At 44.1% G+C, this 16,841-nt stretch overlaps 2 protein-coding genes across 2 annotated transcripts; both read left to right on the top strand.

The window, feature by feature from the left end:
- The first annotated feature begins 6,066 nt into the window (after positions 1–6,066).
- On the top strand, positions 6,067–8,796 carry LOC144739032 (somatostatin receptor type 5-like). Its single transcript, XM_078622032.1, is given in 5 exon segments — positions 6,067–6,397; positions 6,400–6,623; positions 6,706–6,771; positions 6,773–6,973; positions 8,773–8,796. Coding segments are annotated over 5 exon segments (846 nt in total).
- Positions 8,797–12,254: 3,458 nt separating this feature from the next.
- Positions 12,255–15,789, top strand: LOC144739030 (uncharacterized; the record flags this gene model as incomplete). Its single annotated transcript, XM_078622030.1, has 5 exons — positions 12,255–12,461; positions 12,932–13,213; positions 13,385–13,439; positions 13,893–14,027; positions 15,731–15,789. Coding segments are annotated over exons 1-5 (738 nt in total), but the record flags the coding sequence as incomplete, so codon positions are not given.
- Positions 15,790–16,841: the final 1,052 nt, after the last annotated feature.

Below are 16,841 nucleotides of genomic sequence, written 5' to 3'. Positions count from 1 at the left end.
CATTTCCACAATCGGTAGAAAAATAATCAACAAAACAAAAAATGGAACAACATAAGGCCAAATTTGATCAATAGGATCTTAAGAAACTTCAAGGGAGCTACAGGAAGCGCAAGAGACAGACATTTCATGTACATTTCATAGATAAGACAAAAATTACAGCACAGGAAATCAGGAAATCAGGAAGACGTGAAGACGATGACCACATCGCAGAGCACATGTGCTATGGGAATGTAGTCTGATACAATGAAAGTAATCGAGTGCATGGGGAGGCCTCTGGAGATAGAGATGCCTGTCTTGCCAAGATAATGCTTGTTGGGTGACCAAACACAAATAACCGGAGTGTAAAGACATGACTTTGCTGTTATAAAGGTCGGGATGGTCACATCAGCCTGAAATATCCTCAGGATATGGAAAAGTACATCTGCACCAGAGCTGAATAAAAAATGGATTGAGACTATGACAGAAATAGTGTCATATGAACAGATACTGGAGAGAATTAACAATGATGCAGGGGAAGAGAGAGGGTCATGGGACCGTGACTAAGCTGTGACAAAATATTTGCCATGTGTTCTATTTTAATGTAAAGATGTGAAGTGCTCATTCACACCATACATCATACATCAGGGATACACTGTCACCTGGTGTGACGGAGCTGTCTTAATGTGTGAAATAAAAAAGAAAATAGAAAACTTTAGAACAAAAAAAACACTGTGACCACAAGGGTGTTAAGGGAGGACCCAAAGGGTCCTGTCGCCCTGGAGACCTGGAAAGAATCGACTTAACAGATTCAGACTGATACAGACAGGAAGAATTTACCATGAAAATGGAAGAGAAGAACTTGTAGTCTGACGTTTCTTTTTAAACTCTAGGGACAGATGGGCTTTGTCCTCTGAGGATAGTGTAGAAAAGGTATGACTGGGCTTGTCGCTACGACCAGCTTCCACATTAAATGATTGCACACCGAAGGCCCATTCTAGCAAGCAGAGAACCCTGAGTTGGTTCAGACGTGACATGAGAGATAGGCAAGGCTTTATTTATTTCAGGATGAACAAACTCAGAGTTTTCACGAAACCAGCTTTCCAGGTAGTTAAGCTAAAACTGGATATTTTCCTGGAACACAGTGCCCCCCGCTTTCGTAATGCTCTCACTGGCATCAGCGCCGCAAGGGTGCTCCCACCCCGATCTTTAACACTGACAAACAAACAGAGCCCTGAAAGATTGGATGAAAGATGGGATGAACCAGAGAGGAACACCGGTGAAAGAAGGGGAAAACAGAGAGATGAGAAAGACACTGAGCGATTTCCAGACTCTGGAATGAAGTGTGGGGAAAGGTGAAAAGAGAAAATGCTTTAATTAGCAGGCAGCAGCATCGTATCAAGTTGGCTTTGATAGAGGGTATTGTCTTTCTCTTTTCTTCTTTTATCCCTCAGCTCTGTGGTACGCTGAGACGAGCAGCCAGACAGCGTGACGTCAGATGATTCTTTTCTCTTTTTTAACCAATTGGAATCTCAAAATCCTGCCAAATCTCATGTGTAATCCATCAGCTATTGTTACCTGGCACACCAATCTCTGTGAGTGGCAGCTAAGTGAACCTGGGTCAAATGGAACAAGCGAAGCATGGAAGTCTCTCTTTTCTTTGCCCATCAGTCTGTCACAGAGTACAATTAGTCAATAGTCCATATCGGTCAGACTGGAAGCACAAGAAGATTTACTTTGATTTGGATTACACAAGAGGACAGCTGTGATAGTGGTGTACTATATGTAGTATTACCACAGGCTACGGAAAGTCCTGTCTGCTTCAATGAAATGTGTTAATAGTTATAATCAGAGTGGTCAGACTGGTTTAGTTTGTGATGCAAAGAGAACCTCCAGTCAACGCTGTTCACTGCTTCCTCAGGAGACTTCTGACTACGCTACACTGGCAGAGGAACGTCGGCGCTCGCTCTTCGACAGACTCATCCAGCTCTGCTGTCACGAGGAATGAGTCCGCTGACGTTCTCCATCACACTGTACAACAGCATTGTACAGAGTTAGACAGCTTAGCTAGCTAGCTACAGACTGTATCATGACTTTGTTGGAGAGAACAGGAATTACTGCCATTTATTAGGAAGTTGTATTAGCTTTAAATAAACAGCCCTGAGCAATTTTGAGTTTTCATTTCTTAATCACATTAAGAGGGGTTTTTACGATGCACCAGGAGCTTCTTTCGATCAAGTTCACGACTGAATGCATCGGAAATAAAACGGAAATGGTTACGACTTGCGTGTTTATCTCAAAACCAGCTTCAGAATTAAAAAGTAGACCAACGTTGGTACTTGTAAAATAAAGAGCTGGTTATCTTCTGTGTGGTACAGCTCAGGGGGTGGAGCGACTTACTGAGACTTTGTCAAATGTCTCTTCAGGTCTTCAAATCCCTGGAACTGTTCTGGAGGGAGGAAAACCATTTTACCAAGACCATGTGGTGATTGCTGAGCGGCAGAGAACACTAGAACACAGTTATTCATCTGAGCGCCCAGTGACTCGTCCTGACCTGGGGCCATTGGCGTCCGTCTCACTTAGACCTCAGATCTGTCACCACGCAGGGAAGCGATAGAATGAGTTTTCATGATTGAGTTACCACTAAATCACCACCCTGACCCTTTCATCAATGACCACAAAGAGTACCTGGTTGCCCATGGTGATCATGTGGTCACACTGGATTGTAGATATTGCACTTGTATGCAACAGTGACATGTGTGAGAGCTTGCCCACAAATGATTTCAAACTGAGCTGTTGGATCCAGAGCGCCACAGGATATCAGTGTCCCTGCAGAGCAACCCTCTGTATATAACCTTGTGATAAGTGTTTACTTTGTACCCATAAGTCTCCTACACGTGCCCAGTGGGGCCGGTTAGGACCGGTCACACAGGTCTTGAAACATAATGGATGTCATCAACTTTCCACTGATCCTTCTAACCTGCCAGAAAGCTGAACCATTCCCTCCACCCACACACAGAAGAGAGACTTGTTTTCTTGGCTCTATGGGGACTTGCATGTTAGTTTACTTGTCCCCAGAGAGGTACGTCAAAATCTTTTCCTCCATGTACAATTGTGTCCTTCCTTCAGTTTCCCCTTCATATATTTGTCTCTTTCTCAGGTGCACGGCCAGTATGAAGTTGATTTTTGTTCCAAGTCTTTATTTGCTCATGATTGATGATTGATATGCTCCATTCTCTCTCTCTCTCTCTCTCTCTGTGAAAACATGCACAGGATGAAGTCAAAAATCTACTTTACTGGGAGCATCTGCTGCACAAGAGAATAACAGAGAAAGAAGCTCTAATGCTGTAACACAAACAGCGTAGCAGCACCAGTGGGTGGGGTTTGCACACCAAAAGGCCCCCCCCCACACACATAAATGCTCACACAGACTTTGAGACAAACCTGCGTTGAGAGAGTCCTTTTCGACCTGCGACGACACATATGTGGCGCTGACGATGGAAACAAGCCGCTGCCAACATGAAAATGCCTGAGGTTTCTCTTTCAAGCGACGAGGAAGCGGACTGAGAAAGTTGGCTGTGGCCGCAGACAAAGAGCGCATTTGCGCATCCACTCCAGTGGCGCAGAGAGGATGCAGCGCGCAGGAACGCACAGGTAGGTGCGTCTCCTTCTCTTCTCTGATGCGTATTAATGGATTAAACTGTAACTAATGTGGCCATTTTCTAATAAAAGGTGTGACTGTGAAATCATTTTAGTAATTTACACACGTGCGTTGTGAACATAAAATGCGTAAAAGCATTTATGAAGTTCATATTTTACACGAAAATCATAATAATGATAATATATGCCACGTCGTGTGCTCCTGTAACAGTCCAGTTGAGTGATGGATGTGGAGCATTTGCAGCCTGAAGGGTCCCAGTGTTTGTTCTCTCAACATCAGGCTGCGGGCTGCGCGTCACTCCGGTGTTTTGGAGCGCGGTTCACTGAATCCTCACGTCAGACACTTTATTTGCGCAACACATTTTCTCAGCCTCGGGCTCCACAGTCTTACATGTGACAGCTAAGATATTGTTATTATAGGTCACCCACAAGGCACCCAGGTGAGTAAATAGAGGCCACATCAGTCAAACATACACCTGAGCTGGCACATCTGACATCCAAACAATGATGAGACAGGTACAGTGGCTGGTGACAAGTCAGTTCATAGTAATGGGCGCAAAAGTGCAACTACAATCTAAGATGTATAGAAGCATATACAGTGGGGAAATAGGTGCTGAAGGAATCGACATTTCTAGATGGGACTGGAAAAAAATCCTCACATACAAAGAAATCAAAACCTATATGACAGTACTGAACACACGTCCTGAAATCTACTCAATATTCAGTAGACAAGCCTTTGTTGGTAATGAAGCTTCAAGACGCCTCCCGGAGAAACGTTGCTGGCAGTGTGAATCTTCCACACAATAGAATAATAATAATAATCTTGAAAAAATATGGACAGTTCCTGGGGTCTCGTATAAAAACTCTGATCTTCTGTTCTTTGCATCGATTTTCAGTTAGCTTCAGGTCAAGTGATTGACAGATTTCAGCTGCTTTCTTGTCTTTCCATGGCTTTCTGCACCTCCTTTTCTCCATGTGTCCAATAATTATTCCCTGTGTCATTTCACTTTATCACACAAAACGTAATTTTTGGGCACATATGTTTTTAATTTCTTGGTATGTGTGGATCTCACAGGTTGTTACTGACAATTTCACATCTAGCCCCATTACAAATATTTTGCAGAGAAAATGTTGACATGTTTAATATGTTTTCCCCACTGTACATCTAGGAGTATTAAAACATTGACTGAACATGATAATGCAGTTTGTTGCAATGAAACATCAGATGCAAGTGTAGGATTCGGTTTGATATTTAGACATCTCAGTGCAAAGTGCACATGATATAATGCTTCTATTCTGCCCAGCTTCACTCCTCAGCTGTTTAACAAGCTCTGCAAATCACAGTTTAAGGAATGGTAGTTTGATAGCAGCATGAATTACAGAATTGTGTTTTGGTGAGACACTGCTTGAAAAGCTCCAACTACACTTTAGTCAAGCTTTGTTAGAGAGATGGAGGTATTTTGAAGTGGAATGGGGGGTCAGGTTTGCATTATGTTTTAAACAATATGTGCTGAATTTGGTGCTTTTATTTCACATATCTGCTTCACCATGGTGTTCTTGTTTAATCAATCGTCCAACGTCAACATGTAGGCAACAATTAGGTTTCCATCCTTGTGCTTCCATAAGGACATGAGATTGATCACCACCATATTGATGGTGTTAGTGTTTTTGCTTCTGATATGACCATATTTGGTAGTGTTCTGCTTGATAGTGTTTATCCATCTATCTATCTATCTATCTATCTATCATCTATCTATCTATCTATCTATCTATCTATCTATCTATCTATCTATCTATCTATCTATCTATCTATCTATCTATCTATCTATCTATCTATCTATCTATCTATCTATCTATCTATCTATCTATCATCTATCTGTCTGTCTGTCTGTCTGTCTGTCTGTCTGTCTGTCTGTCTGTCTGTCTGTCTGTCTGTCTATCTATCTATCTATCTATCTATCTATCTATCTATCTATCTATCTATCTATCTATCTATCTATCTGTCTGTCTGTCTGTCTGTCTGTCTGTCTGTCTGTCTGTCTGTCTGTCTGTCTGTCTGTCTGTCTATCCATCCATCCATCCATCCATCTATCTATCTATCTATCTATCTATCTATCTATCTATCTATCTATCTATCTATCTATCTATCTATCTATGCGTTCAGAGTGTGTAAACCAGGTGTAAACTAAACATCCCTGACATTCTCTGCATGTTTGTGTTTTACAATAGTAATTGTCATTATCGCAGTAATTGCATCCTGTCTCTCATGAGCAGGCACCTACTGTGATGCAGACGGACAACTCCTTTGTCAAGATGGACGTCTACAACTTCACGTCAGCATCTGAGGTTATCGGTATGTCTCTCCCACCACTGAACACCAGTATCCGTGACGTACCAAACAGGACGGAGCCAGTGCCCTTTAACGTCACCATGGCGGTCATCTACACCGTTGTCTTCATCGTGGGTCTTCTGGGCAACACTCTGGCGATCTTTGTGGTGGTCCGCTACTCCAAGATGAAGACAGTGACAAACATGTACATCCTCAATTTAGCTTTGGCGGATGAACTCTACATCTTAGGGATTCCATTCGTCGGAACTAATAGTCTGCTTTCCTACTGGCCATATGGGGATTTCTTCTGCAAGGTGTGCATGACCACAGACACCATGAGCCAGTTCACCTCGACCTTTTGCCTGACAGCGATGAGCATCGACCGCTACCTGGCTGTGGTTCACCCGATCCGCAGCGCCAAATGGAGGAAGCCGCAGCGGCGAAGGTTATAAGTGCCATGGTTTGGGTTGTGTCCTTCCTGGTTGTGTTGCCAGGCACTGTCTACACGGGCGTACAGGAGGAGTTCAATACCTGCAACTTCACCTGGCCCGAACCGCAGAACTTGTGGTCAGTTGTCTTCATCCTCTACACAACTATTCTGGGCTTCTTTGGACCTCTGGTTGTCATCTGCCTCTGCTACCTGCTCATCATCATCAAGGTAACAAGACAATGAACTGACCGCTGACTTTTTATTTGTCAGTGTCTGACTAACAAAACTCGTATAATGTTCGGAACTTCAGGTGAGGACAGCGAGTGTACGAGCAGGCCTGACCAAGCGGCGGAAATCAGAGCGGAAGGTGACAACGCATGGTGGTGGTCATTGTGCTGGTGTTTGTCCTCTGCTGGCTTCCCTTCTACACAACCAACATCGTCAACCTGCTTTATACGATCCCGGAGGACACCGACACCACCGCGGTGTATTTCTTCTCCGTCATCCTCACCTACGTCAACTCCTGCGCCAACCCCCTCCTCTACGGATTCCTCTCGACAAATTCAAGCAGAGCTTTCGTAGTGTGCTTTGTTTCCACAAACCACACGGTGAGGGCGCTGTGCACCAGAGGGCGGGAAGGCAGGCCGCTGCCCAGGAGGCACGCAAGGAAACCCGGGATCCTGTTTTCTGTCCCAGAAACCAGATGCAGAATGGAAAAACACAAAGCATCCAGGTGTTACACATTATTATTAGACCACATTGATATAATAACAGATAAATACTTTCATCACATTTCAGCTTTTGAATCAAATTCCCTCAACTCAAACCGAGGGTGTCAATTTAAACTCAAAAATAGTTTATAGTAGGCATTTAAAAATAAACTGTAATAAATAAATAAAGTAATACAAGAGTGGTCTTTTGTTCAATCCATCAATGATCCTGCTACATTTTCTGTAAAATCATTGTAAAATCATAAAATCATTGTGTCGCCGGTTCTGTTTCAACAGATGGAGGTCATTGAGAACGCAAATGAGCCGGTAACTGTCTAAAGTGGTGGAGAGTGGCCAGTCGGTGCTATGAGATGGACCCCGACCACCCCATTGACTCTTTGCTGCCACACACAGATCCGACATCAACTCCTGGACATGCTGTTTCCCGTCTTCATTGCTGATCCATCCACCCTCACTCGGACACTTTTCTTTAAGAAGCAAACGAGCAGGAAAATTCATCAGCATTGTGGTTTGTTCTCAGCATCCCTCGTCTGATACCACATTGGGAGTATTGACCCAGTATTGCTGAGCATCCAGGCAGCAACGTAAGCAGAATGTTTTTAATTTGAAGACACCTCCTCCTCATTTGTTCATCCCTGTGCTCAATCATGATGTCGTGTCAGTATTTTGTTGTGTGTACTTCCATAAACAACGGTCATGGGTCTGTTACTGTGAAGAAGAATGAAGTATATTTCGTGGTCATTGGATTTCTCTCCAGCTTGTCAGTTCAGTGTTCAGTGACTGTGAAAAGTGTTTTGCTATCGTGCAGCTAAGTTTCGTCCTGATGTGTGAATCTCTCCCCTCTCAAACTGCATTGGGTGACGCAGTGACGTGTCAACGTGGGAAGGTGCTCGCTGACCCTGTAGCAGCAGGGTTTGTTTGAGTTCAAAACACTGGGAATATTAAAATAATACATCATATGGGCCTTATCTTTACACATTCCTCCAAACATAATAAAAACATAATCAAGTGACTCCCTGTAATACCGTCCTGACACTGAGGCATTTTTCTTGTTATATACTGAACGAGAACAGTGGCACTCTCTCATCAAATATTAAGCTTCTTTTTTATGATATTTAATGAAAAACACACCACAGACAAGACACAGCCTTTCATATAAGGAAGAGTCTTTATCGTGGAAATGCCATTTGTGGAAAAGGTCTGTGATTCAGCAAACAACCTGTAATGCATGCACATCCAACCACAAGAATGTTGGAAGACCAGATGTTATATTGCGTTTCAGATCTTGATCTGATCTTGTTTGTGTGACAGAAGGGAAAGTCACTGCAAAATAAATCTGGAATGAAATTGTCTCATCTTAGGGATCTTTAAATTTGAACCACGGCTATGTGACATTATAAAAAAAATAACAATAAAATAAAAGTAAATAAATCGATGTTTCAGTGTCTACATTACATGCAATAACCCTGCACATGAGTGCATGGCTTCTGTCAAATAATGTCACATTATTTCTATTGGTAAGTTCGTTTGGATCACTGAGGTTGAAGCTGTAAGGTGCATTGACAATTATATCATTTATTATATTTACACTTGCACAGCCAGCGCATAGAACGGTACAATGAACCATCTCCATCACCCTCAATCAGAAGCAGCTTCTTTGCGTCTACTGAACAAACTCAGGACAGATCGACTCTCCTACGCTGTGTGTCATACATCACTGTCCATCTCTGCCCGTATTCCAACTTTGTTTACTGACAACCTGTTTGTGGGACCAAATGTGGGGGCAGAACAAAAAAACAAAACACCTTATAGCGCTTATAGTCCCATGTTTTTATCTCTCTGGCCATCAACCAAAGCCACTATATACGTATATATACTATATATAGTATATATATATACTATATGAACAGAATGTCTACACTAATTATGCCTCTGTTAGATCACTGCCAACGCAGAATTAATCATTCACAACGTGAAAATGTTCAAACATGCAGCTGACATATTAATAGTACATATCTCAAAGACAGACAAATCCTGCTCTACAAATATCCTCTTGAACATCCAGGACATATTGATCCACGACCTGTTCAAACAGCTAACGACAGGGTGTCGGCGTGGAAAACCTAGGGAAACAAAGACAGACAACATTTAAAGTTAGCCTGGTGTCCAAACATTTCACTGTCACGTAGAACAATTATTTATAATGTGTAAGATCTCTGCCCCCCACACTTAACATCAAAGTGGGATTAAAGAGACGGTGCGTGAGTGTTTGGCCTGTAACCCTCGCCAGAGGCAGATTTTTGTCCCCAAGTCAGTCCACAAATAAACAACACACAAACAAACACGTCTGCTTGAGGCAAAGCGATGAGGGAACTAAACTTTTTTTACCGCTCTTATTGCACATACGATTAGCTGCAGAACTGCAGCTTTCACCAATTATTAGAATTAATCATTTACCTATGAATTATTAAAATTATAAATGACCCCCCACACACACACACACAACTTAATTATGTTTGAAATTTGCCTGAGTAACAATTGTAACAATCTCCATTGTTTGTTTGTTCTTTAGCCTCAGAGATGCACATGTAGGCAGCTGTTACAGATCCATGAATTTCGAGCACACCCACATCGTGTCATGTGACCATCAGAGGACAATTAATTTGCTTTCTTTCCTTTCTTTCCTGGAGAATTACCTGAACAGAAATAACCATGTGAGTGTTGTAGGCGGCCCAGTGCTGAACTAATAACCGTCACAGATCCATCACCGTCTGGCATAATCGAGTCACACCTATATTCAGTCCGACTTCCTGGAAATCAATCTGATCGGTTTTAAGTGGAAGACAATGAGTGTGAGACACCGGCTATCATCGGCGGCCCAGTGCTGTTGGACAGGACATAAATCAGACACCATCAAACAAACCACACATGGCTCTGACAGACACACACTGGGAGGTCACGGACAGGAGGTTTGTGTTTGTCTCATGATATAAACCAAGAGTCAGTCCATAAAGTGACAGTGGAATCCATTTTGCCGGGGTCGGTTTGTGTGCATGGAATGGTTCAGGAGGAGTTGCTGGGGGAGAGAGTTCTCTCTGCACAAAATTGTTTCTATAACACAGATAAAAGAATTATTTGTTCCTGCTCATGTATTTCAGTAAAGGTGCAGTGACTGGTTTGGAGGTTGTGTGTTTTTCATAAATAAACTTTGTGCAAACAATGTGTCCAACAATTTAAAAAAAATCAGAGCTGAAATGACAGAAAGATTTTTTTCTCTAGGAAATAAACACATTTCTGCACGGGAATCCTGAGATTCATTTAGGGATGGCTGAACCAAATCCAGGTTTCAGGTGAACAACAAGCACATCCCTGAAGGCAACATGACAGACCACATCTTTAAATCAACACTGTCTGCTGTCGAAACATGATCAAATCAATCAAAAGGTGCACATGGCAGGAAGATTAGTCACTGATGTGGATTTCCAGGGCCTGTAACTGACGCGCATAAAGATTAATCACTAACAACAACTCTTTCAAGTGGCAGAGATTTATGTGTGCAAATGATGCACAGTGAAAGGAGCTCAGAAGCAGATGAATGCATACGAGGGAGGAGAGAGCTGTAGACACAATTCTCTACAGCTAAAACAAGTAACTGAGACTGCAAATCATCTTCATTGATCAGAAATTTTTAGAGATGTTGTAATGTGGTGTTTGTTGACACATGGAGGCATTTAGGTGAAACTGTGACAAAGAATAGATGTGAACTTTTCCCCCAGAGGTTTCTTTGTCTTCTTCAGTTAAAACACCAGACGACCAGGTGAAATACCAAGAGAGTGCTTTAAATACTTCAAGGTGTGTGTGTGTGTGTGTGTTTGTGTGTGTGTGTGTGCTGACAGACAAGTGACAAACCCTCCATCACCTAGAGAGAACGATCGCAGGGTCAGCGACAGTTTCAACTTCCCATCTGTTTTCCTTTAGATTTTCAGGGTTGGTGTCAGTCAGTGAGCTCCATGGGAGGAAAGCCGGCGACGTGACACTGAAATGAAAGATGGGGGTGAATGTAGGTGAGGATGATGAGTGCAGTGTGTTCTGCTGTGACTAAAAATAAAAAGACATTTGAGACCTTATTTCAAAATGATCTCAGCAAAAATGATGAAACTACTTTGGTTGTCTTGTTTTCACTCCTATGGTGAAACTCTTTGTGCAGGACTAGGTGCTCCATCACTAAATGAGAGTCATCGGGCCGATGATATCACGCATCTGATTTTTAACAACAGCAACATCGGCACAAGCAGTTGTTTGGAGGTGTTGATACAACACATATCTGTGAAGTTCAACATGACAATAACGATGACGGCGGGTATGAAGTATTTACGAACACAAAGTGTTCACTGCCCTCCTGTGGTCACCTTATGTAACTGACACTAATGTCTGAACCTCTGTTGGCAATATATCACTTAGTGTAGGATTATATCAGACATACAGGTGTGACAGGACAGTAAATGAATAAATGAAAGTAAATGAAATGTCCTTCTGAGTATTATTGTTGTTGTTGTTGTTATTGTTGTTATACATGTTTTTTGGTATCGTTATTATTACTTTTTGTTTTTATTTTACGTAACCTCACTGCATCACCTTTTTTATAAATGGCAAAAAGCAGTGTTCTCTGCCACCCGGGGGCGCTGTTTGTGTCATGTTGTCAAAGAAGCAGTCAGGTAACCTGGGCAGCCGAGGGGGGTGGGGGGAGATGGTGCTGTTGCGCACTGAGCTCTAACCTCCACTAACTGCGGTGGAACTGATCCTGTTGAGTTGTGATGGAGGAAGGTAGAGGAAGAGGAGGCTCAGGAGCCTGTGAGGGCTGCAGATGATCAGAGGTGGAGGCTCCAGTCAGCAGGACGCTTCTCTACCAACTTGTCGCATCTTTATGTTTTGTTTTGATTTTTGCAGGCTCTTTTTATTCTTGTAAAGTGCATCTGGAGCCGTTGGGGTTGTGTTTCTCTGCAGGACACTGTGCGCACCGGGCAGGTATGTTTTGGAGTGAAGTTTGCTCCTGCCGTCCTGAAGTCACATCTCCATTAGCCCACTTGAGCTGAGGACTGCGCAGCCTGCACACCACACGGAGGAATACATGGCCAGCGAGCGCAAACCGCGGCTTTGTCTCATGACAAAGGCCGACAGCGGGTATGGATTTCACCTGCACGGTGAGAAGGGGAAGAGCGGACAGTTCATCCGCAAAGTGGAGCCCGGATCCCCCGCGGAAGCTGCGGGGCTGCGCGCAGGGGACAGAGTGGTGGCAGTGAATGGCGCAAACGTGGAGAAAGAGACGCACCATCAGGCTAGTATCGATCCCGTGTGTGTGTGTGTGTACTGTAGATGTCCATAAATATCTACTGATAACAAAAGTGTGTGTTGACAGATGTGGAGCACATCTGCGCACATGTGCTCTGGGCTTTGGCTTTTAGACCAGGACGACTTCGATTAGTCGATAATCGAATATTTGACAAGTATCATTGAGGAGGTAGATCCGAAAACAGCAAGAAAATGATGATTTGAAAACAGAACAGGTGAATCTTTGTATGAAACCTGTGAATGTCCCTGGGACGTGTTGTGCGTCTGTTAATGTCTGTTCATTATGGTGAAATGTGACGTCATGTGGAATAAAATACATAGGTGATGATTCAAATAGAGAGGATTTCTGGACTGTCCATGTGAGTTTGGAAAAGCAGTTGACTTGACATCACTGATGTTGGATTTGTTCACTGTGTTCTGTTTCTGCCACATCTTCCCTCCTGTCCCACCCCTCAGGTGGTGCAGCGCATCAAGGCCGTGGACAATGAGACCAGGTTGCTGGTTGTGGACCAGGAGACACATGAATGTCTGCGCCAGCTGCGCCTCACACCCACAGAGGAGATGGCCGTGGTCGGGGTCAAGACTCCTTCCTCCTCCTCCTCCTCTCCCCCAGCCTCACCCGCCCAGACCCCGTCCTCGGTGCCTTCGACCCCCAGCAAACAGCGGGAGAACGGCTCAGCATCCAAGCAGCCGGTGCAGAAGCCCACCAGAAGGTCACCGTCCACGGCCGCAAAGAAGGTAAAGTCATCCGCAACGACAAAGTCCCGATGTTAACAGCGTGGGACAAGATCACAACACACCCTTTGTCAGACACTCACACTCCCATCAAGAGCTAAAACCACTTCACACAGCTCATGAGTGAAGCTCATCAAACGGTTTCAGCCTCTTGTTCTCTTGCGGCTGTGACAGCTCACGCTCGGATGCCGTGCGAGTTTTCATCCGTCTCCGCAGACTTCCAGTGCTGGTCTGTTGTTTGTCTGTCTGTCTGAATGTGTTTGTCCTGAAGGAAGAATGTGTTTTTTCCTCAAAGTGTTCCAGATGTTGTGTTTTGAGGTCACAGAGGAGCAGCAGAGGGTCAGAGGACGGGACCACTGAGGAATCTGTCAGTGACCCACAGAAAAAAGAACAAAAATCACATTTAAATGAGGGAGTGGGGTTTCCTGAACAGTTTAAATCACTTTTATTGTGATTTGACATTCCTGAGGGTTTTTCACATCTGATCACGCTCAACTTGAGTCTGCTCTCAGCTGCTTTGTCAAAAAAAAAAAGCCCAACAGGTATTTGTTTTCATTTCCATAATTCACTGCTTCACGTGAAGTTATTTCCGCCTGTCGTGTCTCCAGTCGTCGTTGCTCCAAAGTCCCGGGGAGGTCGTTCAACTTCTGCTTTCTGCATTTTCGCATGTGTTTTCACTTAGGTCGACTCTGCCAATACGTGAGCGGCACTCAGCCGCTGTTATACAAGAGCAGTGAGCAGGCCAATCACTTACATGTGGGGCTGTGTGACCTGTGGGTCAAAGCCCCCAGCGGCCTGTGGGGTCGGATCGGGCCTGGTCGGGCTCAGGAAATGCTCCTCTTTTCTCACAAAGCTCTGATGACTAATGAAAGAATGGAAAGAAAGAGTGGACAGATGAGCCAAGAGGCATCTGCAGTGGAAAAAATGGAGGACAATGAACCCCTTTTATGAAACATCGTAGGTTTCCAACTGAGCTGATGGACTCTTGAAATATCAGAAGCTTTTCAGGCTTCCTCTGGTTGGAGGGGATGGGACTGTACAGCTTGAGTTTATGTCTCAGTCGTGTGTTTCCCAGTGAGCTTATCCGTCAGTCGCTGTCATTCGTGTCCTGGAAGACACTCCGGTTGGTGTGACGAGCTGCTGAGCAGAAGGAGACTGAGACTGCTTCCTCTCACATTCGGAAACAGATCGAGGGACAGCAGTTCTGTCTGCCAGTGACAACCTAGAAGATCTGTTGGAAGGATGCTTCAGGAAGAGCCTCCAGCAAAAAAGTAGCAGGGCAATGAAGTCACACAGCGACGGAGGGGGGGTTAGAAGACCAACTTAATGTCTGAGTGTTTAGAAGTCGGAGAACTACACAGGGAACGCTGCGCTAAAGTTGTTCATGTTACATACTGCGCGATTAGCTGCTTTGTTCTGTGACATTTTTTCTTCATGCTGCAGCTCTGTGGCTGTGACACTGCCATGACTGATCATGTTCCTGTATATATATCGTTCATTTTCGCCTTTTGATGAATGCAGCTCCGTGTGTCACAGACGCTGTGGGACACACACGCACACACATGCAGGAGACAAACATTTAGTGCATCTATAATCCGTGCACCTGTACACGATAAACATCCCGATATGAAGAAGTGTTGTATGCAGTCAAATGACGCCGGCTGTATTTTTCCTGTTTTATTTGTTTCTTTTCTTGCTGCATTCCTCTTGTGTTTACGTTCCTTGTGATTTGTGGCACAGCAGAACAGTCTGACGTCTCTGCTTCCCAGCTGCTGTCGAAAAACAAATCTTTAATTTGCAGTAGAGACCTTGGTGACGTAAATGTGCAGTTAAATTCATGACTGCTGGCAGAGTGTTATGCTTAGTGGACTATTGATCATGTGTATTCTGGTGATATAAAATGTATTTTAAGTCTCGCTCTGCCTCTCTGCAGCCTGAGCTCTATTCAGCCTCTCCCCTTTTGACCGAATTCATTATATCACACATCACATCACCATATGACTGGTGCTAATGTCTGCCTGTATCAGTCTGAGAGGAAGAGACACTTCATCAAGAGTCCATTAGGATTTACGTGTTGACACACGCACACGCCACACACACACGCGCGTCACGTTTACACAGAGCTGTTGTTGGTGAGTGTGTCACCCTCATTAACGCCAGGAAGAAGCGTCAGGTGTCACTTTACGTCTACTAAGACACAAAGCGACAAAGAAGCAGCAGAGAAGTACATGATTGTTACACAACCAGAGACACGTCGACGTGTTCAGCGTTAGTTCGTGTCTCTGTCCATGGGTTTGGTGCAGACACCCTCAAGCAGTCAGCGGGAAATATGGAGATGAATGTGTTGTGTATGAGAAGTGCCTGCATGGCTAGTTGATGGTGTTGGATGGAGAGTTTGTTTCTGTGTTCTCCATCACACACACACACACACACACACACACAGACACACACAAGGCTCTCTGAACGGGCTGAGGCCTCCAAACCCACAAACATATTATGGTCTTCTGTTATTCTTTCCAGTCTCGCTGCACCGCTTGACTGGAAACACCAGGCTAGTCACACAGATAGTCGTTGCCATGGTAATGAAGATCAGCATCAGAATGGGCGTGCTGCAAAGATAATAATGTCAGAATCAAGGAAGCAAAGTTTGGAGTGAGGAACACAGTGGTTTGTTTGAGTCAGAAGTGAATACGGAACAGTTACAGATGTGGACACTTCGGTGCCAGTTGACTTACTCACGTGCACTAAGGCTTACGTGTAAAAAACTGCACTTAGTGTCGTAACAAACTACAACGACATGCTGAGGATTTGCGGAGGTCTGTGAAGATTGCACATGTGCGCACATCTGTTAAAGCTTAAGGAGAGACCAGTGTGTGATTCTTTACATGGTCGAAAATGTACAGCAGCTCGTTCGAGACGTTACATTGAGCGTTTTTTTTGTGTGTGTCTGCCGGCGTCTGCCTGTCGGTCTGTTAGCGTTGTTACAACTACCTGGCTGATTCTCACAGAATTTATTGGAGGGTTTGTAGCAAGGCCAAGAAAAACTCATTACACTACATTACAGGGCAGATCTGTTTATAGGAAGGAAAAACTCCCTCTCCGAGTGCCCGTCTGTCAACAGGATGACACAAAAATAAGACCAGAATTCAAGGCCGCTGAGAACCTATTCTGTATTTTATTCACAATCCGGAACAAACTTTTCACTCACAAGTGCAGGGGATGAAGTTCTTCTCCGTCTCCGTACTACAAATTCACTCACAAACGTGATGGAGATACATCTGAACTATTTCCAAAAAAACAGCAAAACGCTTACACACACAAACGTGTTTCTGTCTATTTACACATGTTTGATACACATAGAACACCAATAAGAGAGAATGTTGCAGGGGTTGGCACTGTCGTCTCACAGCAACAAGGTTGGTTGTCTTTCTGTGTTTCCATGCTCTCCCTGTGTGTGGGTTCCCTCCAGGTACTCCAGCTTCCTCCCACCTCCAAAAGCGTGCTGAGGTTAATTGGTCACTGTAAATCACCCGTAGGTGTAAGTGTGTGTGTGAAGCCCTGTTGAGCTGGTGACTCAGCTGGTGTGATAGGTCAAATATACACGTTTATACACTTTTATACATTGTACATA

The sequence above is a fragment of the Lampetra planeri genome, unplaced genomic scaffold, assembly GCF_965212315.1.
Source record: "Lampetra planeri unplaced genomic scaffold, kcLamPlan1.2.h2 scaffold_1261, whole genome shotgun sequence".
Classification (NCBI taxonomy): domain Eukaryota; kingdom Metazoa; phylum Chordata; class Hyperoartia; order Petromyzontiformes; family Petromyzontidae; genus Lampetra; species Lampetra planeri.
This window is presented reverse-complemented; position numbering and strand designations above follow the sequence as displayed.